This window comes from Odontomachus brunneus, unplaced genomic scaffold (genome assembly GCF_010583005.1).
Source record: "Odontomachus brunneus isolate Ranch 3 - 2012 unplaced genomic scaffold, Obru_v1 Obru_scaffold_164, whole genome shotgun sequence".
Taxonomy (NCBI): domain Eukaryota; kingdom Metazoa; phylum Arthropoda; class Insecta; order Hymenoptera; family Formicidae; genus Odontomachus; species Odontomachus brunneus.
In genome coordinates, this window is record NW_022639614.1 from 176,240 (window position 1) to 200,085 (window position 23,846).

Here is a 23,846-nt window from a genome sequence, read left to right on the forward strand (position 1 = left end):
CACACACACACACACACACACACTCTCTCTCTCTCTCTCCCCGCAAATCTTGAATCGAGATACAATCAAGACAGTATTATATATCACAGCTCGCAACTGGAAGCGATCGATAAGGCTGCGCTTTTCGCTATGCTGTTTCAAAAATCGCGAATAATAACGGCAAAGCAGAATCGCTGTTGAAAGAAACCGTCGACCAAAAATATCGGCCTTTCACGTTGTCACAATAACAACAAGTGTTCTATGCATGCCGTCATATTCTCTGCACGTTTACCTCTTTATTTCTTTTCCTTTTCTTGTGCGTTTCAGCACATCTTGTCGCGAATTGATAGCCTTCTGAGTGAACTCTCCGAACGAGAATAAGAAGTTACCTCAAAGTACAATTAAGATCAAACGTGGCTGCCATACGCCGTGACGGTGCCGACAGAAAATTGTTGAGGAATAAAACAAGGAAACGAAGAAAAAAAAGGCCTTATCGCATACTGATATGAAAGATGATACACGAAAGACCGATTTTTCGCACCGATTATCTCTTTCAATGTCGGCAAGTAGAATCTTACAGAGTGTAACAATGTCTGTGTGTGTGTGTGTGTGTGTGTGTGTGTGTATCGAGCAATAAAGTTTCTCCAATAAAATGCGAAGTGCCCGCGTTATTACATATCGATAATCCGAGAGACCTCGCAGGAAAACGGTATTTTACACTGATACTCGGATACTCGTGTTTACGCGCAGACACGAGAAATATTTTCTCGACATTCATATTGCGCCATTGTAAGATTTACAATACCTAGCAGTGACGTTTCTTAAAGGAGAGAAAGTAAAAAGGGGGAGGAGAGAATATACCTTTAAGCCTCGAGTACTTGCTAAGCCGACCAATTTGGTCGCAAGCGACCTCCCCAGCTCTGTTCCCATCCATATTTTCGTTGTAAAAAAGTTTTCCACTCAAAGAAAGATCTTTCTATGAAGAACGATTTCTACAATTGCATCTATAATCTAATAAATCTATAATCTATAGCTTATATATAAAAAAACAATCTATACAAGGAACAATCTTTACAGCCTTCACAATCTCCTTTGTAATGTCCTATATTTTCTTTAGATTCTTTATTTTCTTTAGATTTTATGTCAAATCTATGTAATATATTATCTGAAATTAAATATAACTTCTTTTTCGTATCTTATATGGTTTTTGAATCTTTAGTAAATATAAGGAAATTTCACCAAACGAGTGATCTCCCTTTCGTGTAACAAAGAACCATCTCCTTAAAATGATCCCTTTAATCTTCTTCTAAGATTTAATATGTAATTAAATCTCTTAAGGTTTAATTGTATCTACAATTGTGAAAACAAGAGAACAATCTTTCTTATTTACAACCATCTACCTTTCTTCTTCAATATCCTTTAACGTTGAATGTCTACAATTTAACGTTACCACCATCTGGCACTTGATTGGATACCAATGTAACATGATTTATTTAATATCTCACCAAAAAATATTGATAACAATATTCAATTTCAAAGTACAATTCCAATGTAACAATCCTGAGACTTTTTCCCCATCATGACTATCTTAGAATGTGACGTCAGAAGCAAAAAAACACATGCTCAAGATTTTTGCGAAAGAGGTACATTGAAACAAAAAGATCTGTTCATAAAATAATACGATCAATGAAGATTCATAAGATATATTCTGTAAACTTTCCTTTTGTCTCAATAATATTTAGCCATAAATAACAAGTAACTGTAAAATAGCCGTAAACCAATAATTAGCCGCAAATAGCTACTAGTTACTCTCTTTTTCCATTTTATATTCCAACAAATTCGAAAGAATTGTAAGGATATACTTTCTCGCTTCCGACATTATAATCTAAGATAATCACGACAAAGAAACAGTAAACTCAACGATAATTCTTCTGTTTATGAAAGTAACAACCAATACCTAATTAAGCTCTACGTAGTCTCCCATTAGACAAGTACTCGATAGTCAAAGTCCACTCTGTCTCTCTCTTCCAATCTCTCTCAAACACCTTGAAGAAACGTGAAACACGCGATATCTCGACATACGACAACGTCGTGGTGCAAGATAGTCGAGATGAGGACTCTATGAGGCGGACAAAATAAAAGCTAGACGCGTGAAACGGAGCAAGACGAAATGGGGTGGAGTCCCCTCGCCTACGTGGAGGACGAGTGTATGCCGAAAGCTTGGAAGATCTTGTTTTTGAAACCGGGTTTGTTAGGACTAGCACTGTCGTGGTGGCCGCCGGCCGACTGTCCCTCATTGTGCAGCAGCGCCCTTTGCACCAACGGCAGCGTGCTGTTGTTCGCCTGGCGTTCGTTCGAGTTGCACGTGTGCGTGCGCGTTCGTGCGTGACGTTGGCGTGGATTCGGTCAGAATTCGGGGGAGGGCCGGGACGAACGTTCAACGAAAAAAAGAACAAAAAGAAAGAAGAAAAGGAGATAGTAGACTTAGGCTCTCTCTTTTTTTTATGTTCGTTCGTGAGTGTTCGTTCACGTGCTACGTCGAGCATGCACGACAGGTAGTAATAGTAGTAGTAGTAGTAGTGCGAGTAGATACTAATAAATAGACGACGATGAGGATATCAAGGGACACTCACCTCATCGTGGCTCTGCTCGTGCTCGCTATTCGCCAGACTGGAACGGGAGCCGCGCCTCGCGGAGCCTTTCTCGTCGCCCAAAAGTTGTGCCACTCGCGCCTTGTTCACCAGTTCCAATGCCTGCGCGAGAACGGAACTTTAGACGAGCGAACATGCTCGAGAAAGACAATCGCGCAGAGGCTTTGGATTTTAACTCTCGGACAAAATTTACATACTGAATTTATAGAAATATATTACGAAGATGAGAAGAGCGAATGGTGTCCGTAGTGTCCGTAAGAATTGGAAATTATGGTTCTGCGTGTACGATAGGATTCAAGAGAGAGAGGGACACAAGCAGGACTCGCTAAGATTCGTGTTGGGTGTATTTTACTCACTTGCTGTACGTGCTGCGTGGAAGAAATGCAAATTCGTGTTAGTCAGTGGGTCATGAACCAAATATGAAAAAAGCTTTTATTAATAAACGCGATTAGCAACGGCGTAAATACCTCTCTACGCGATCTCATGGCGCAGTCTTCCAAAGTCTCCGCGGCCTCGTACTTGCCCTGCCTACGATACAACGCGCCCAAGTTCTTCAGGGTAGTCGTGACAGTCGGCGAGTCCACCTTGGCTGCTTTATGCCAGCCGCCGTATTCGCCATACGGTGTGTTCTCCTTGTTCCTGTGCTTGTTCTCCTCTCTTTCTTCAGCAACCTGAAAAATACCGATGTATTAATAACATGCAACTTACCTTTCTAATCTAAGAAAAAGTATTTTTATAATGAAATCAGACAATGAAAAACTGAAAATTTTACAAATCCACTACAACACCGTGCTAAAGACAGACTCATACCTGCCAGATCGGCTTGTTGTCACCGTCAATAGCACCAAATTCCCTCTCATGCGCTCGTGTAAGCACCTGTTTGTACAGCACCTCAGCGTCCTTATATTTGCCTTGCTTGAGGAAACACGAGGCGAGATTGTTCTTCGTCTTGGCGACGTTGGGATCATCCGGACCCAACTTGGCCTCGTAAATCTCGAGCGCGCGTTGATAATAACGTTCAACCTCCTCGTACTTGGCCTGGTTCTGGCACAATAGCGCCAGATTGTTCAACTGTTTCGCCACGTCGGGGTGATCGCGACCCAGCACCTTCTCGCGTATCTCCAGCGCGCGCTTGCACAATGGCTCCGCTTCCTTGTACTTGCCTCGTTTCCCATACAGCACCGCCAAGTTGTTGAGCGTCGCTGCTACGGCGGGATGATTCTCGCCCAAAGTTTTCTCACGAATGGCCAGGGCGTCGTTCAGCAGGTTTGCCGCCTCCTTGTATTTGTTCTGGTCGCGGTATACGAGCGCGAGAATATTAAGCATGGTAGCCACGTCCGGATGGTCATGACCAGAGGTCTTCTCCAAATCCTCCAGCGCTTGCTTGCACAGCGGTACCGCGACCTCGTAACGACCCTGGCTCGCGTACTGAATCACTAGGTTGTGTAAGGTGCGCAACCGCGCCGGTATCTCATAGCCCGCGTTGACTTGCTGTGCAAACTGCGACGGCGGAGTCGGAGATATGGCTGCGAATTAGTAGAATGAGGAGTGACTTTTATTGTACGAAATAACCACCACACAGCGGCAAATTCCACGGAACATAGACGTATGTTATTTCTACAAAACGAATGTTGCATACATTTACTGTTGCGATCATCCGCGTCATCATCGGGGAAAAGATCCACAACGGGGTCGTCCTTCGGCCGATCCTTGGCATTCTCGTCCTCTGTCGACGGATCCGGATCGTATTGTCGCATACTAGCCATAAAGTCTAAGTGCCTCTTCTCTTCCTCCAACTGAGCTACCTGTAAAATACACTTACGTGAGATTCTCGAAAGTTGCAAGGTGACGCAGGAACATTACGATGCAATTCATTGATCTGTATTAGTCTTAAATAAAAAATTGATCCGGCCTATATCAACTGCTGTTATAAGACCGTCAACTGCTGCTACTTTATTTTATTTTATTGCACTGTTTGTAGAGAACGAGAGAAATATTATAGTATATAGGATGGATTGATCAAGTATATTGGGAGGAGGGAACAAGGGCAGAGGAAACTGAGAGGAATAAGAAAAGGGGAGAGAAATGAGTCGCCTTTCTTAAAAGGGTAATAACGATTTACTCGAACAAACACGCATCTCGCGCAGTGGAGCGATCGCCGCTTAATCGGAAAAAGATCCTAAAGAGCCACCGTCTTTGCGGAAACATTCGCGGCGGCGGTCCGATTATCGCTTCGCGCTTCTTTCGGCTATCGGCAACGCGTGCTAAAATGGAATATCAAGACGGCACCGACACGGCATTGGCATATCGCGATGACGGCAAGGACCTATCCTCTGTCAAAATTCACTACATGTTTTTGTTGCTCTTATCGTTTCTGCATTTTGTTACACTTTGTGTGCAGCATGACGAGGTATATACGTCTCACTCGTTTTCTTCTATATTTTCCTCGTTCTCACTAGTTTTATTATATTGAATACTTTCTTATTTTCAGTATCCCTGAAAAAGTTCTTTTGAGAAAAATCCACCTTATTTATCTCTCACCTCATTTTACCCATGCAACACACATCGCGTATTAAGTGTCGTCAATCAATCGTTTTCAGTCTTAACCCCTTCACTGCCAGAGTATTTAGATGAAATGTGTCCAGACTGCCGAACTTAGAAACTTCGACAATTTTAACTGGACATACCATTTTTGGAGTATTTTCATCGACATGTTACCTATTTTGTTTGAAAGTTTTTACTGACCATTTTTTTATACTACATAATAAATTGAGTTCATTTGTATCGCTTATGCGATAAAACGAAAAAAAAAAACAAAAAAACAAAAAAAGGATAAAAAAAGCAAAAAAAGTGGGATGCTAAATCCTTTTGATAACCTCCTCGACGGTGCATCCTGGGTTCGGCTGATGTCAAGGGTAATTCACGCAAAAGATGAATCAGCGGGTCAAACTACGATGAAAATGATATATCTGATAAAAGTAGCAAAAAGTCATGAATTGAGTTACTTTTACCCATAAATGATATAGCTTATCAGAATAACACTGTTTAAATGTGGCATAAAACTTGAGTGTACGAGGACAAAGATTTTCCAAAAAATGAAAAAAATAGTCATTTTCTTATAGCTCTAGTCGGTCATGGGTGCGAGATAGTATAAAATGGACTTCGGAATCATATTCAGCGACCTCGAAAACAGGAAGACACATTCTGTTCACGTTTAATGCATTATCAGGCGTCAGTAGAGCATTTATTTATAGGACAAAGATTTGTGATTTTCCGGCAGTTTGGGCCAAGTTCAAAAAAACAAAGATCTTTATTCTCGGCAGTGAAGGGGTTAAGCAGTGGGTTAATATCGATCTGTTTATTTCAGCCCTGCATATTTCAACTATTCGAAAAAAGTCAGAACCTATTATGACGCAGCAGATAGATTCCACATGAATTGAAAGGGATAAGAAGGTCCATTGGCTATGATTAATCGACTGTTCAGAACTCTAACATTGCGTTCCTGCTCAATTAGATAATTTCTTAATAGTACGCCTTATTAATTTATTATTTATTGACGTATTATTTACTTATTTATGTAAAGAAACAGGAACAATTTATCAAAGCAGCAAGCTGCCACTGTAATAGCTTTACTGTAACGTCCATAAACAATACGTTCAGTTAAAAAATATCAGTAAACCTAAAGCGAGAAGCATGCACTCTTGCATGAAGACATAATACACAACGCATAAGGGAATGAATCAATCAGAGTCCTCATTTCTATTGCTACGAAGAAAATGAAGGACTCTGATTGGTCAATTTTCTTATGCGTTGTGCATTATGCCTTTATGTAAGAGTGTGTGCTTCCCGCTTAATTATACTACATTGTTAAGGCTATTATGCCGGTCTACGCCTATCTTCACATATTTCTCAGCTCTCATCAGAATAACGTCATTACTAATGAATGCTTTCATTTCAAAATCATTTGTCATCACTATCTCACTGAACTTTCTTGGCGTTACAAAACAATTGTCTTTCATAGCATTCATTTTCTCCGGATATTTACTCGCTGTGCGACCGTGCTTCCTATTTTAGCCTTGCGTCTTCTGACTGTCAAGATTGTAATTCTGAATATAGTAACATCAAAATTGCTTCTTAACTTTGTCTGATTCAAACGTGGCAATTAAACCGTTGAAATCTGCTAACAGCAGATAACCGATGCAAAAGTCTCACAGTGTATCGGCGTCACGTTCACAAGAACGAAGTTGTCACAAAAAATGTCTCAGACAGACGACTTTCTCTTTGATAAAGATTCAAGTCAATCGTTAAATTACTTTTTGATAAACTTGAATAGCGGTTTACACAGATGAAGAAGAACCTTTCCTATATCGGTGATTTATTCAAAGTTAACTCTTTTCAGAGCAATTGCTACTGACTATTCGCTTAAGAGACACAACGCGTGACTGATGACCGATATTATCAATAATTAGCATCGTTCATAAAACTTCACGTTATCGATAATCAATATCATCGATGGAACTTCACATCGTCCGATTATAATGGAACAATTGACCGTTACTGACATCTCCAGAAACAATACACAATCGGTTCACAATCGAATCCTGTATTTGAGATCATCTTCAGATGCACGAATCGTTTCACTTGTTACAGAGGATTCTGAGGATGAATCTAAGGCAACCTTAAATATAAAGTCCGACTATAAATACTGCCCTAGAAGGCGCGTGTCGTGAACTCACCGCTTGTTCGCTCGCCTGCAGCTTCTGCTGAGTGCCGGCCAGCTCGTCTCGCAGCCAGGCGTTCTCTTGGCACAGCCTCTTCACTTGGGTCCTTAGCTTCTGCTTTTCCGCCTCCACCATCTGTAGGTGGCTGGCGAGCGCCTGCATTACCTGCGCCTCGCCCAAGCCCAGGTCAATCATCTCGATGATCTTCGATAGCAGACTGGCCTTGTCGCGCGCCGCCGGCGCGTCCTGGGACTGCAGGCCCTGCAGGAGTCCGCCGTGCTCCACCCGCAGGGCCTCCAGACCCTGCGCCACTGTCCTGGCCCCTGCCACTATCTCCTCCTGCGTCATGGCCGTCATTCTGCCTATGTTCTCGATCTTTTTACTGGAATCAAAGACGAAGAAAAAAAATAAGTAAAAAGTCGGCAGGCGAAATTCGCAAAATATATCCATTATCTCTGTTCTCTCTCCTATTCCTCTTATATTCCTATATCCATTTATATTATAAATAACGTACGCAAATATTTTGTATTTTATCCTACACTGTACAGATTATATGCAGGATGAATCAAAGCGGGGAACACGAGAAAGGCGACGGGATGGCGCGTGGATTAGTTTCCATTGACGGGAGGAGCGCGTTCCGAAGCTAATCGCCCACGTCATCGTCATCCACGGTACCACTCCAACATCATCAGGGAGTGGTCTCTGAGAATGTTCTAAAAGAGTATCGCCGGCTGTGGCTGTGCGCGTCCGGAGACTCGGCAAATGAGAGCGTGTCACTCTCGCGACATGGCCGGCGTTCGCAGCCAAGTCGAGAAAGGCCGAGCGTCGAAGGACGACGACGGCGACGAGGGCCGTCGGGGAGACCCCGAGGTGGCCGAGTGTGACATAAACGCGAGTGGACGGCTCTCAATCGGACTGCGACGACGTGAATGGAAGACGAGGCGAAGAACGAACGAAAGACGAAGAGAAGCGAGAGCGAGGAGGACTTACCCCATGTCTTCAGGGCCGCGTTGGAGCTGTCTACGTGCCTAGATGGTGTATTTGCCGGTTCAATACTTCGGCGCCGGCGCGCAGCGACGCGCCGCTGCGCTCTCGACGCTCCGATGCGACAGACGCGTACAAGGCGATTCAAAGAAGCGCGATTGGAATTTCATGAAATCCCGGCGCTAACTCATTGATATCACACTGAGAGAAAAAAATAGTTGGAATAACTACAATCTCACTATATTATATAATTCGTTTTGGCCTCAAACATATATTTATAGTTCATCTAAACATGAAGATATAGCAGAATGAACACAGATTTATAGTCACCGTTTTATTACTCTATGTGTATAGTAAAGCACATTTTGGGAATATAGTTACATGTACCTATATTTGCCAAATATTCCAATTGTATTGACTATATAAAATAGTTGATTTCTCTTACCATTAAATATTTGCAACCTTACTATATTTTTTATTTCAAATGATTATAATTCTTAGTAAAAATTTTACACTGATCAATTATACTATGCTTATATTGTGAATATTATAAATATTATAGTAACATTTACTATAAAAATGATATTCCTAACTATAATCTTTTTACTATACCATTATAGTTCCAAATATCGTACATTTCTCTCTCAGTGCAGGTATATCTCTAATAACTGGTAACGAACAAACCTATGCAGGTTTCTTATTTAAGGAGTTTGTCCACTTAAACCGAAATGCTTATACGAAAATTTAACGTAACACTTATCGCAGAGAAACGCACTCATACACTGAGAGAAAAATGTATGATATTTGGAACTATAATGGTATAGTAAAAAGATTATAGTTAGGAATATTATTTTTATAGTAAATGTCACCATAATGTTTGTAATATTTACAATATAAGCATAGTATAATTGACCTATGTAAAACTTTTATAAAGAATTATAATTATTTGAAATAAAAAGTATAGTAACGTAGCAAATATTGAATGGTAAGAGAAATTAACTATTTTATATAGTCAATACAATTGGAATATTTGGCAAATATAGGTACATGTAACTATATTCCTAAAGTGTGCTTTACTATACACATAGAGTAATAAAATGGTGACTATAAATCTGTGTTCATTCTGTTATATCTTCATGTTTAGATGAACTATAAATATATGTTTGAGGCCAAAATAAACTATAAAATATAGTGAGACTATAGTTAATTATTTTTTTCTCTCAGTGTAGTCAAGGCAATAATTCAAAGAATTATTAAAATACAAATAAAAGACAAATTCGTACGATTTGTCTGCATTCATGAGAAATTTAATATTGAATTTTGAAAAAAAATATATATATTTATTACTTAAATAAAAACCTCTCATCGTGTGTGTATGTGTTACATATTAGGAAACGCGTTCTCTTAAATAAATCAGTAAAACATCATTGAAAGCAGTGAATATACACTGATTTGCAGTTATAAGTATAGCACTGAAACTGCTCAGTGCTATAATTATTACTGATATCAGTGACTATTCATTGATTTACTTTAAAAGAGCGGGGTGTATTTACTGTTTTTGTGTAACGGTCGATTGTAGGCCAGAAAATTGCTGTTTTATGCTTTGAGTAGCATTATACCGAGTGAAACGTGGCAAGACATGACATTTATTATTTAGATAATAAAATAAATATATAAAAATGTTTTGTTCGATAATAGTAAACTTAGTTTTGTTTGATAATAATAAACTTGTGAATAATTGTTTTGATACGCCACTGAAAATACATAGCTGGTTAACAAACTCCTTAATAAACAGTAGTCTGTTACCATTCATTACCTCTTGTTTCCAGCTCTCCGCAATCCTTACGTTTCTACCGACACTGACTAAATCTTAAATTGAGTTAAGTCTTCGTCTGAATAGAGTTTAAACTCAAATTAAACTTTAATCAATCTAGGTAGAAATGAGCATTAATCCGAGTTCACAATAAGCGTAATAAGCTTTCAGCCTTTTGTTCTAAGGTCAAAACTGTAACATAATTTTTAGCAAAATGCATTTTTCGCATTGCCAAAAATCTTAAAGCTCGGTATTGCGACGTCCGATAGTATGTAGACACGCCTTTTGCCAAAAATTGTGTTACAGTTTTGACCTTAGATTGAAAGGTTAAAGGCTTATTATTCTGGACCAGAAGTTATCGAGCGGCATTACACATCATTAACCTTTTGCAATCCTATGTCAGATCTATCCTATGACATCATATTCGTCAGATTAGATTAGATTAGTCTATTAGATCTAGTCGATTAGATTAGTTGATAGGTTGATGCAAAAATTCTGTCGTGTTCGTCAAATAAAATAGAAAACAAAATTATCCAATTTCGAGTAATCTTTATGAATAAAATGAACCCTGATTCGGTATTTTTTTGGACATATAACGAGGATTTCCTATTTTCCTTCTGATGCCCAATTCTGATGTCTTGTGAGAATTCAATAGAAAAATGGCAAATCTTTTACACCAACTCAATATAAAACAACTTTTTATTCATTAACAGTGTACTCAATATAAATATATCATTATAAATATGCTGTTACATCAGTTAGATAATGAAATGTTGAAGTAAGAGCGAACTAAGCGATACTGTCGCGAAGCAAGTAGATCTCTACAGATTAATCAAGAAGAAAGATTCAATGCGTTGTTGACAACACCATGCGATTACCACATCACAATCCTTTTCATTCCCAAAAAGCCTCTGCCAATTGAAAGCCAGATCACGAAAGAGATACGCATTTCGTCATGTTCATCGACGCTCGCGATGAATTGTTTTGCTGCGCCAGCACACATACAATAATAAAACCTCCTACATAACCTATATACTTGCGTATATACTTGCGTGTATACTTTTTTAATATACATACATGTGTTAGATCGATAATTCGTCCTTATTGTCCACTGATTCACATATTTTGATTGTAATCAGAGAGCTTTCGAATCATTCCATTGAAATAAAGTCCATAATTCGGAAGCGAGAGATCCCGTTCCGATCTGATTCTCGTGAATCGCCCTGTACAGGTGCAGCGCGACGCGACCGGAAATTCGACGCTGAAGAAGGACGATCCGCGTCCTTCGCTCACGCGTAATCGATAGGAGCCGCGAAAGACCAGGCGCGCGCAAAAGAGAGACAGATAGAAAGAGAACGAGAGAGAGAGAGAGAGAGAGAGAGAGAGAGAAAAGAGAGAGAGAGGGAGCTATCGTGAAATTATTCGCGGTTCGCGATCGAAAGCCGACGCGCCTCCGACCGCGATATCCGGTTTCCAGCTTTTGTGCCTTCAAGATTAGCGGTCGACGCGCTCGGAAAGCTTTCTTTACTTGCGCTACAATTCACTCGTTATACCGACCTCAAATTACTCTAATATGCTCTCACTCTTGGGAAAGCTGCCACTGTCGGTGTTGCGGTCTTAAAATGAACAAAGAGACGAACGGCAGGAAGCAATCTGTCTTGGTACAATCGATCGTTTCAGAGGATCGTGTCTGTACGAAAGGAAACGCTCGGGAAAGGAGACGATCGAGCCTTGCCAGGTATCGAGCGGACGAGCGAGCGCGCCAGACGAGTTCCCGGTGGTGTCCTGGTTGTCTGGGCGAGGTCAAGTTTTCGGGCAGTCGTAAACCTTGACCTCGGCCAACCAGCGGCTGCTTAGTGCCAGGATGATTGTGCGAACGAGCGAACTCGGCGACCTCGGTACGCGCGATAGATCCTTCGATTCTTAATCCAACGCTTCCGCGACTCCCTCGTCTTCCAGACAGACAGACAGACAGACGAAGATTGACCTTCGACCTCGGCCGGAACGGCGGCGATGAGACAGCGAAACGATCCACCCCGGTTTCCATCCTCGGATCGATCGACCCGATGGAAAGCACCTGGTAAATTGTCGCACGAGGCAAGAAATACAGGCACGAGTTGGAGAAAGAACGAAGAAGCTGGCGACGACGCGGCGCGAAGCCTTAGCGCGACCCTGAAGACTACCTCCCCGCAACAATGAATTTCGTAGAGGGCTCGTCGCAAGGGAATCAAACTAGAGGTCCCGTGGGCGAAGGGAATCCGTTCACTTCCAGACAATCGTTACTTCGTTAACTTCCCTGCGCTGCCCTTATCTCGACTCCATGATGTCGACTTCATGTTAAGTTAACGAAACAGTCATTTTACAATCAGAATAAGATGAGGGTCTGTGTAATTGTAGCCTGAATTTCTCGGTGGCCCCTCTATTTTCATGATAAATATTATGATAATATGATGGATGATAATAGAGAATAATAACAGAGAGGAGAGTGTAGTAACAGTGAGAGGAGCTCCTGAATGAATACTGTCTATGTGATACTATCGAAGGACTTCCAAACTTCAACATTAGGTCGATTCAAAGCTCTTGTTCTATAAACAATGAACAAACGTCGATGGGAACCGAGTACTTTTCAAGTAGAAATGTCAGAAAATGTCAGCAAATGTCAGCAAATGAAATATGTACACTGAGACAAAAAATATCTAAACAACAAAGAACACTTGTTTGATAAATGCTAATAACGTATCTACTCATGCTAATATATGTATTTTTACATGGAAAAAATGTTCAAATAAAGAAATATATATTTACTTAAAAGCGTATGCGATAAAAAACGTTTTATATTCGTGTTCAAGTCTTTTGTTAAATTTTTAACATATCCATATGTTAATTTACTATCATGTTATTTTGCCTCTGCGTTAACTTCACATTCATCATCCCTAAGTGTTAAAATAACACAATAGCGTCCAAGTGTTGCATTTTTGTGTTAATTTTCGATTATTTGTGATATTTGTTTACATATTTGTCTTATGTCAAATTAACACAAAAATTAGGATAATGTGTTAAATTTAACACAAAATTTTTTACAAGATAGTTTCCCACGAGGAAAATTGTTTATTCTATTTATATGAAAGAATTTGGATTTAAGTAAATATGTTATTAGTATCCACCGCGAATATTGTTTATATCTTTTAGACATCCTTTCTTCTCGCACAGTCTATTCAACGACAAGCGATTTTTCTGAATCAACCTAATACAATCTATCTATCTGATTCATTCAACCTATCTTTATCTTATTGTGTGGGCCTTCTTGATCTTCGTTTTCTACCCACGTTTAGTTGGTGTCGAAAAACTTTGGTCTCTTTTCCCGATCAATCATCGAGATCGTTTCGCTTATTTTCTTCACCATCGTTCCCAATCCTCGCAACGGCAATCGAAGTTCTCGTTCGCACGAGGAAGAGGAAACGAGGCTACCGGAAGTCGCGTTGTCGACGCCGTGTGCTTGCGTAAACGCGTGACGATTCGCGAGCAGCTCGATCCTGTGCGATGCTACGGATCCCGATGAGGCGAAATCTCGGCACGCGTCCGTGGGAATTCCGTAGCTGGTGAACAGCGTCGCGACGCCATGCGGACCGATCGATGCTCGCGAATTCAACGGAGAGAGATTGTGCGATGTACCGGCAGCAGCAGCTGCAGCTGACATCCCACGCGAGATTGCTTATCACGTGAAACCCGTCAGAAACAAAGATTGTCAACGCCATGATCCACTGAGCGTCCAAATTCGAGCATCATGGACACGATTAAAGCAATGGCGACAATTAGAGCTTGTTCCAACTTCCTGGTAAATTAACTGATAGTTAAATCATATGTCTGTCTTTGTCTAAATTGAAGGAAAAACGAACAGACATATGATTTAACTATCAGTTCACTTACCAAAACGTTGAAACAATCGACCCTTAGTCGGATGAAGTTCGGATGAGCTCGTGGTACATTTTGTCTATTTCATGTACGTACATATTCTATCAAGATTTTGTTTTCTACAAGTCGTCAAAGACGCAGTTTCTCCTATTATTAGACCTTAGTGCGTTAATTAGCGAATGAACGAAACCACGACGACCGGCATATGGGTCCTTTCTCGCGTAAGAGAGACCAAAGTAGGTTCGCCAAGCGTTTCATTTATGCATTCATTGTGAGAGAAACAGTGAAAAAGAAATTCCGAAGATTCCCCTTTTAAAATATAGGAAAAGAACTATGCTCTCTGGCATAAATATTTTGGTATAGAAGCTTTCCTCTTAAAACATAGGAAGAGTATTTGTGTTCAGCTGCTTCAGGATCAATATCTTGCTTTTAGAACGTAAGAAAAGTACTGATGTTCCACTCTCTAAATTGAGTGGAATTTTACTCGAAAAGTGGAGTAATCACCGAATCACTCGAATTCGAATTTCGCTCATATAGGATAGTATTCATATTTGGATCTTATATTTAAGACTATCTTAAGTATTTTCATATATTCCGTGTCCAATGAAATAATCTATACAGTATCTGAAGATGAAATTAAAACGACCTTAAATATTAGATCCGAATATGAATGCCAGCCACAGAGTCAATTCTCCACTTTGAATCGTGGAATATTTTGATTCAAAATTTTAAGAATGAATATACTTTACTGTTAAAAACCATAGTCATTCTAATTGACTGCAAGTCTTGCGATTTTGAGTATGTCAGTATTTTCACTATTATTTTGAGTAAAAATACTACCACTTTTCATTCATCCTTAATGAAATCCATTCCATTCCAAAAAATTTTGAAAGTAGGATGAATAAATTGCATTTAAAACATAGGAAAAGTACTTATGTTCTATATTGAGTACATTAGAATAAATCTTTTATTCTCAAAATGTGAAAAAAATCGGTATTTTCCCTTAAGGACATGGGAAATGTACCCAGGTTCTGAAATAAATACTTTAGGATAAGTATTTTCCCTCAAGAACAACAGTTATTTTTAGATTGGATATTTTAGGATGAATATTTTCCCTTGAGAATATGTGGGAAAAGTATCTAGACTATAAAATAGATACTTTATGATAAGTACTTTCCCTCAGGAACATGGAAAAAATACTTAGATTCTAGATTAGGTACTTTAGGTCTGATATTTTCTCTTAGAAACATAGAAAAAATACTTATATCCTAAGGATCTTTAGAATATTTTCCCTCAAGAATATGGGGAAAGTGCCTACGTTTTAGGTTAGATACTTTAAAATAAATAGAGATTTTCTCTTAGAGACTTGGAAAAAGTATCTGTTCTAGAACAAATACATTAGGATGGATATTTTCTCTTAGGAACATAGGAGAAATATCTATATTTTAAGATAGGTACATTAGCATAAATATTTTCTCTTATAGAAGATGGAAGAAGTACTTATGTACTAGGTTAAATACTTTAGGATCGATATTTTTCCTTGGATGGATATGAGAAAAATGCTTATGTTCTAGGATAGGTACTTTAAGATGAGTATATTCCTTCAGGAACGTAGAAAAAGTATATGTTCTTGGATAAATATGTTTTAGAATAGGGACTTTTCCTTTTGGAACATGGAAAGAGCACTATGTCCTGGGATAGATGCTTTTCCTATGTTCCAAAAGAAACATTTCACGATTTATTTTCCACTGTTTCTTCTACAATGAGTACACGAAAGAAACGCTCGACAAACTTGCCTTTTTCGCGGACCAACCTCGGTCTTCCTTACCCCAAGTGGCGCCGATCGAACTCACTAAAAGCCACGTCAATTCCGATACACTCATAACGACGTCGAGTCTATCAGGTAATGCCATGTCCTTCGTTTCGATCCAGTTCGGCTGTTCTCTCCGCTGAACTCGCCCGATCGCCATGGGCGACCTTCGCGAACTCCATACGGCGCTGTTAGCGCTGCACCCTGCTGCAACCCACGAAATGCAATTCTTCGACGTACGTCGCAGTACGACGCGACCGACATCCCAAAAAGTCGCGTCGTCCCGACGTTTCTCGTCGTTGCACGAAATGCCTGTTTTTTAGGTCGATTCGCGCGTCATGGCCGGCGTGTTTTAACGCGATCTTCTCCTCGTTACGTCCACATCAAACGAACGCTCATCAAGTCCTTTGAACGTTCGATTGACAGACAAACGCGTCCAGAGCATGTCGCTCGGCCGTTGTTTGAAGCCAGCAGAGTCACGGCATGTCAGACCGACACGTCACTCGCGCGCACGCGAAAATGCGTATTGTGTATGTGTGAGTCGACCTTTACGAGGAGCTCATAGGGAGTTTAAGGGGTTGTCCACGGTGACTACTCACATTCTATAGGCGTTGAGCGTCTTTGACATATCCGTTCTACCCATCGGTAACGATGGACTCCGCCGGGCTCTATCTAGACCGGCTTTACACCGTATACATGTAAGAACCGTGTATATATATATATATACACACACACGCGCACACAGCTATACTCCCTTCGCGTGTATGCACTCCCAGATAGGAAAGGAATCACCTAATCATCATCGCGTGGTCGGTACAAGAATATAGATTGTATACAAACGCGAATGCGTGCCGTGTGCATGAGAAAGTATATGTGTGTGTATGTGTGTGCATACAAACGTATTGAGGAGTTGTGTATACTATGTGTTTGAGCGCGCGTGTGTGTGTGTAATCGCGATCGTTCGCGGCAACGGCAGCGCGCCGGGTCGCGTTTAATTTCTGACTGAAAAGCAGTTCGCCTTCAGCCAGCCTTCCACCCCCGCAGCGCAACCTCAACCACCTACCGCCGCGGCAGGTAGAGGGTATGGAGGAGAGAAGGGCAGCGTTGGCGAGGGGGAGGGGGGTTGAAAGTGCGCGACGCCTGCGCCCTGAAATCATAATTCCTTGCACAAGGGTGCATAAGACGGGGACACTGCGCGAGAGGGATGCACACGAATGCCGCGATGCGCCCCCGGAAGTGTCGCATTGTGGAGGGAGCGCTGTATAATATTCCCCTTCCCTTAGGGATTATCCCAACAGGGATTGCGCGCTTGTTCAGTGAAAAACAACGGGTGACAAGGAAGCGTTTGCACGCTCCACTTTGATTCGCGCGAGAGGAAACAAAAAAGTGTCGCTCTGAAATTTTTTGGAGTGTAGTGTCGCTCAAAAGAAGTGGAGATTCATTCGAAACGATAGTAAAGATAGTCGGAATCACAAAGAGCGTTACTTTCTTCAATAAATGACGAGTTACTGTTAAAAAATAACTTTGCTCACACTTACTTCTAAATGTACAGTGGATTCTTAACTGAATAACGACTCGTTACTTCTTGAGTAACTATAACCTTGGAGAGTTTTTTTCAAAATAAATAACGATAACAATACACATAAAAAGTAATACACAGCAAAAAAAAACGGTACATGAAATTCTGGATGATTGAAAAGCCACTCAACTTCAAGTGGCTCAACTGCCATTTTGATGGAATTTTATTCGAGGAAATTTAGAGAATGAAATTTCAATCAAAACAAATGAAAATATAGTAAAAAAACTGCAACTCGGAATTACAAAAATTGAATGTTTAACTCAAACTTTAAATAAACTCGCAATAAACTGCTAATAATTTTAATCGATTAGAATCAATTTATTTTTATCAAGGCATAATAAGATTACACTTGTTCTATAATTTCAAAAGAAAACATTCACGTAGCGATTCAGAGTAAAGAAATTCATTCTAGATGAGTAAAAAGCCACTCAACTTCAAGTAACTCGACTGTCACTCTACTGTTCTTATGGAATTTCACTCAAAGAAATTTAGAGAGTAAAACTCGAACTTGAAATAAATTCTTAATCCATATGAGTGAACGTTTCAATCAAATAGAATGAATTTGTTCATGTAGTGAATGAGTAAAATCACATCCATTCTTCAATTGAATTCGAATGAAAACATGAACTCAATGATTCAAAGTGAAAGAATTCATTCTAGATAAATAAGAAGCCACTCGACTTCAAGTGACTCGACTGTCACTCTACTTTTCTGGTGGAATTTCACTCGAAGAAATTTAGAAAGTGAAACTCGAACTTGAAATAAATTCTTAATGAGTTTCTATATGAGTGAATGTTTCAATCGATTAGAATGAATTTTTTCATATGACGAATAAGTAAAATCACATCCATTCTTCAATTTCAAGTGAAAACATGCTTTCAATAATTGAGAATGAAGGAATTCATTCTAGACGAACAAGAAGTCACTCGCCTTTAAATGAATCGACTGTCACTCTACTTTTCTGGTGTGGAATTTCACTTGAACAAATTTAGAGAGAATTCTCTAAATTTCTCAAGCGAGATTCAAGAACGGACAATGCGCGAGGAACGCTGCCGCATCACTCACGGCGCAGTACACCCCGACCTTAAAGAGTCAAGGACCTCGAAAATTCTTCTTCGAGAACGAGCAAGCGACTCCGTCACGGCGCGTCGAAATCGCAGCACCACCGCGGAAAGTGCAACACGCGGTCTGTTTTTGCGATCGCTGCCGCGTCTAGCAGGAGGTCGACTGGCACTCGATGACTCACGGCATGACGATGGAGCATTGGGACCGGTAACGCACTCCCTATACACCGAGTAAAGGTTGGTTCACAGTCGTCAGCGCCGTGAAAATCGCGTCCACCAGCCCGGCGCATAAAGTTGGGACAAATATAAATTTACTGTTCAAAAATCGCTAGAGACCACAATTTTATAGCAATCAGGATGAATTTTTTTTTTAATTAAACGTTAATAAATATAGAAACAAACGTCGAGCCTGATTTTTAAAAACATTCCTCTAAATGTTGCAATATTCCTAAGAATTTGTAAAAAATTATCAAGTTTTGCGAGCCACTCTTCCAATTGAGAAACTTTCCATCTTTTCGCTATGCAGTACAGTACGGGTTTTGGACTTACGACTTTTTGATTTTGAGTTTATTGATTCGAGTTTGTAGTTGTATGCATTTTTGGTTTGTAGGTTTTGGGTTTCGGAGATACGAGTTTATGTGTCTTGGATTTCTTTTATGTTAAGGACAATTGATTTTATGAGATTTCGTTTATGGTTTTCTAATTTACAAGTTGGAAAATTATCGAAATAAAAGATGGAAAGTTTTCCAATTAGGAACTCTCAAAACTTGATAATATTTATAAATTCTTATTGATATTGCAACATTTAGAAGAATTTTTTAAAAAATCGGGCTCAACAGTTTTCTTTTACATTAATTAACGTTTAATTAAAAAAGAATTCATCCCGATTGCTATAAAATTGTGATCTTTAGCGATTTTTGAATAGTAAATTTCTATTTGTCTCCACTGTGTGGCGTTCTCTTTGACACACACAGACGCACACGCACGTGTGAACTGACCTTTACCGTATATTCGCACGCTATTCGCACGCGCGGTCCGGTGCTGCGCAGACTGCCGTCACTTTCGAGGATCCCGAGAGTGCGAGAATGGAAGTGACCGTGTCGAATCACGAATAAAATACAATAAGGTCCTTCCTCTCAAACCAGCATTGCTGTTTTTCAAATGGGGAAACCTCTTAGACCTTGAAATTTTTTAGACTCACGAGTTCTTGACGGAATAATCGTTATAACTAGTTTCGGCCGAGAATGACTAAAATACAGTGTTAATAACTCAAATAGGCTTTCATGATCATTACGACGCGAGGCAATCGATGATGGAATCTTTACGATTATTTTAGTTATATTTAAGAGGCAAATATATTGCATTGCATTAATTGAAGTTATATCATACAATGATGTGAGTTCTGTGTTATATCGATGCAGCAAGAAATTTACTGAAAGTTACTCTCAGATTTTCATGTTACATTTTACATGACATATTATTTCGAGCAAATTTCCATTATTACTTTCATATTTCTTTCGTATTCCTATTTCGTTATTCTATGTAATAAATATGAGCCATATGAACTACTCATAAAAGATGCAACCTTTATAAGTCGACTAGTAAAGTTGCTGTCAAATTTACACACACCTGTCTACCAGGAACTTAGGGTCGGTTTATCCAACTTCTTGCTAAGCTAACTAACAGTTAAATCTTATGTCTGTTTCTACCTAATTTGAAAGAGAAACAAAGACAGACGTATGAGTTAACTGTTAATTAGGTTAGCAAGAGGTTGGAAAAATCGGCCCTTAGTCAATCAGTTAAAAGTCAAATTAAAACGCTAAGTTAACCATTTTTAGCTTAATTTGGTTAATTTTAAATGAGTCAATTTTTAATTTAAACTAGTTATATTTTTAAATGCATAAACTTTAACTTAGTAACTCTTTTTATATAAACTTTTTATATAAGCTAAAATAATCCATCGATATTTAAGTCATCGATATTTAAGTCATTGCGAGCCGCTAACAACGTAGAATAAGAAAAATAAACAAAAGAGAATAATGATAGAAGAATTTTTTATCCCTCTGAGTATTCTTTTCTTGTTTGTATTCCTGAATACAAAACAATTAGTTTTTTTTTATAAAAGATTACCTTCTCATTAATAATTTACAAATTTAATTTGTGATTAAAAAATTAATCACACAAAGGCATGCATATTGTTCAGCATAATAAACTTTTAATTTTAATAAATTAATATTATCTTTTAATATGGGGTTAGTTTTTGTTTATGTGACTTTCAATGTAAATTAAGCTAATTAAAGAGCTATTTGAGCTTAATTTAGTTGAAAAAAGAAATGAACTTACCCAACTCTGCAAAAATATATGGTCGGAACGTTTCGATCAAAGCGATTTGCGTACAAAATATGATAAATATATGCAAATTAGACCTCTTATCGTCCTCTTTGCAATGTTTTCTTTAGAATGAATTTTTCTATCGCAAGATCATCTCTTCTTGCGTTGAAATATGAAACTGCCTGCACGAGAGAAATCGCGAAGTCGATACGCAGGATTAAGCTTGCAACTTGCCCACGTATCGATTAATAAGTGTATCCTTCGATCGCGCTGAAATCGCGCACGTCAAGGCAAAGCAGGGTAATTGAAAGTTCGGCGCAATATCGCTGCAATTACGCGCGCCCGATTCTCTGCCTCTCGCGGACCGGCGAAGTGAAACTTCGTTAGCGGATAATTAACCGGCGCGATCGGTCGACGTGTTACTTCCATCGGGTGCGAATGCGGTTTTTCGTTCGCTATGGGACTTAATGATATTTCGGAGAGCGGCCTTGCGTGACCGTCGTGGAAATTCTCTCCGCCGCGCGGTTCTGGGATATACCTTTCTCGTCCGAGCACGCGGAGTGAAACTTAATAAGACTTTTCCTCTCTTCGCCATCCGAACCGTTATTTGCCGTAGCCGTTTATCGTGCTCGGACTTGGACTCATTCGGGAAACGCGTTCGCTATCGCGGTGAACGTAAAATAAAAGAAAGAAAAAAGAGTAAGTAACATCCGGTCCTCTGAACGCGCTATGTTCGAAATTTAGCCTCAATACACCTCAATACAAAGCGTTAACGACTGACTACGTTAAAGATATAGAAAAATAACGGACACACCGAGAGAAAAAATATTTTTTCGGTGAGTACTAATGTAACACCTTTACTCATACTAATCTGCATAATATTGTAAAAAAAAATTTCCTTTAATGAAAAATACATGTTTTGTGAAAATCTTGTCTTTTAAAACAAAAAGAGCAAAAGTTTACTTAAATAAAAGAATTTAGATTTAAGTAAATATGTTATTAGTATATATAAAAAAATACATATTGCATTCAAATAATTATTACTTGTTTCAAGTATTTTTTAAACTTATATATCTATCAAATCTATTATAAACAATGAGAAAAAAATGTTTGGTACTTGTAAAATTGTAACCATAGAGAGAATTACTATAAATTATAGTCAAGAGTCATTTTTTAATTATATTCTACTATATTATTAGTGATAATATTATTAGTGATAATAATGATATGTGTGTGTGTGTGTATACACTATCATTTTCGTGTTAAAACAACCAAAAGGGATGGTTGGGGCAAAAAACAATTATAATTTTAGTTAGATCAATTATTTTTTTCTCTAAATGTACGCGTTCATAATATATATTCATAATAAATTAATTATCATAAATTAATGATAGCATCAAACTTATATGAAATAAATCCTAAATCCTCAAGAGTTTGTTATTTCAATCAAGAATATTAAATTAAAAGAAAATTTCAGCTTGTTTATTATACACAGTCGAACCAACTATTTCTTCGATGAAGTTTTACAACATTCTTGTAAAGAAGGTAAATCCTCCTTTCTGATTGTTCTGAGTTCTATTACATGGTAATGAGCATTTAAAGTTTATAATAAGTATATTTTAAGACTATTATCAAGAAAATATTATTTGTTGAAAATAACTTAAAAGAAAGAAAATAAACTGTTTCATCGCCTTCTTCAGCAGTAGAATAATATTTTTCACCACAAGAGCAACAATTTATTGTTTAAATAAAAGAATCTAGATTTAAATATGTTATTAGTACTTACCGAATAAATATTTCTTTTCTCTGTGTAATAATTATAACATCACTAACATAATATAATTATTATGATATAATCCTCATAATTGTATCGTAATGAAAGAGATTAATGATGAATATATACTTGCGATAATAACATGAACTAATAATTATAATTATAATAGATATAATTAAAAAAGAGCTAATTAGGTGAAAAAGTAATCGTACGTCTTACGTGTCCTAACAGCAATTATTATGGTTATTGGAAAGCGTAACTATCAGTGAGAGGGACCAGTCTCTTAATGAGAGTATAACGCCGTTATAGCGAAGTGACAGTTATTATTTTCATTCAGGCCGCGCGAATGATGAGGTTAATGACAGTCCGCGCAGGTGCGATCGATTCTGTCGATCCTACTGGCAAAATGGCACGTGAGACTGCGCGCACGATGAACCTCTCTCTATATTTGTACAAGACTGCTAGTCGCCTCGACGACTCTAATTAACATTCGTAGCGTCGTCGTCGTCGTCTAGAGTATTTATTTTTAGTTCATACGAATAATTTCAATCCTTTAGAATATGAATGTGTTCTAATGACGACATAAATGATAAAATCACAATTATTCTTCAATTTCAAAATGAAAAAATTCAGATGAATAAAAAGCCACTCAATTTCAAGTGATTCGACTATTATTCTACTTTTCAAGTGGAAAACTTTAACTTAAAAAAATTTAGAGAGTGAAACTCGAACTTGAAATAAATTCTCAATCCATGTGAGTAAATGTTTCAATCAATTAGGATGAATTTGTTCATATGATGGATAAATAAAATCATATCCATTCTTCAATTTCGAATAGAAACATTCACTCAATGATTCAAAGTGAAGGAATTCATTCTAGATAAATAAGAAGCCATTCAACTTCACGTGAGTCAACTCTTACTCTATTTTTCAAGCCGAGTTTCACTTTAAAAAATTTAGAAAGTGAAACTCGAACTTAAAATAAATTCTTAATCCATATGAATAAATGTTTCAATCAATTAGGATGAATTTGTTCATGTGACGAATGAATAAAATCACATCCTTTCTTCAATTTCAAATAAAGACATTCACTCAATGATTCAAAGTGAAGGAATTTATTCTAGATAATTAAAAAACCATTCAACTTCATATGAGTCGACTGCCATTCTATTCTTCGAGCCGAATTTCACTTGAAGAAATTTAGAGAACGAAACTCGAACTTTGTTTT

General features: G+C 38.5%; 1 protein-coding gene across 10 annotated transcripts in view; it reads right to left on the minus strand.

Moving 5' to 3' along the window:
• The window catches only part of LOC116851005 (kinesin light chain), a 42,439-nt gene that overhangs the window by 16,552 nt on the left and 2,041 nt on the right, over positions 1-23,846 (minus strand). For 2 of the 10 annotated variants that reach the window (XR_004379509.1, XM_032829967.1), the window contains exons 1-7: positions 16,470-16,873; positions 7,367-7,733; positions 4,270-4,435; positions 3,441-4,156; positions 3,098-3,301; positions 2,987-2,998; positions 2,613-2,732 (exon numbers count right to left, since the gene is read on the minus strand). Coding sequence is in view for 9 of the 10 variants with exons in the window: in XM_032829967.1 (XP_032685858.1) it covers positions 2,613-2,732; positions 2,987-2,998; positions 3,098-3,301; positions 3,441-4,156; positions 4,270-4,435; positions 7,367-7,733; positions 16,470-16,513 (1,629 nt within the window). In the remaining variant the exon portion in view is untranslated. Of the gene's footprint in view, positions 1-1,661; positions 2,323-2,612; positions 2,733-2,986; positions 2,999-3,097; positions 3,302-3,440; positions 4,157-4,269; positions 4,436-7,366; positions 7,734-7,865; positions 8,015-8,341; positions 8,463-16,469; positions 16,874-23,846 lie in introns of those variants that run through there. The other 8 variants (XM_032829970.1, XM_032829968.1, XM_032829961.1 and 5 more) reach the window with 7 other exon arrangements.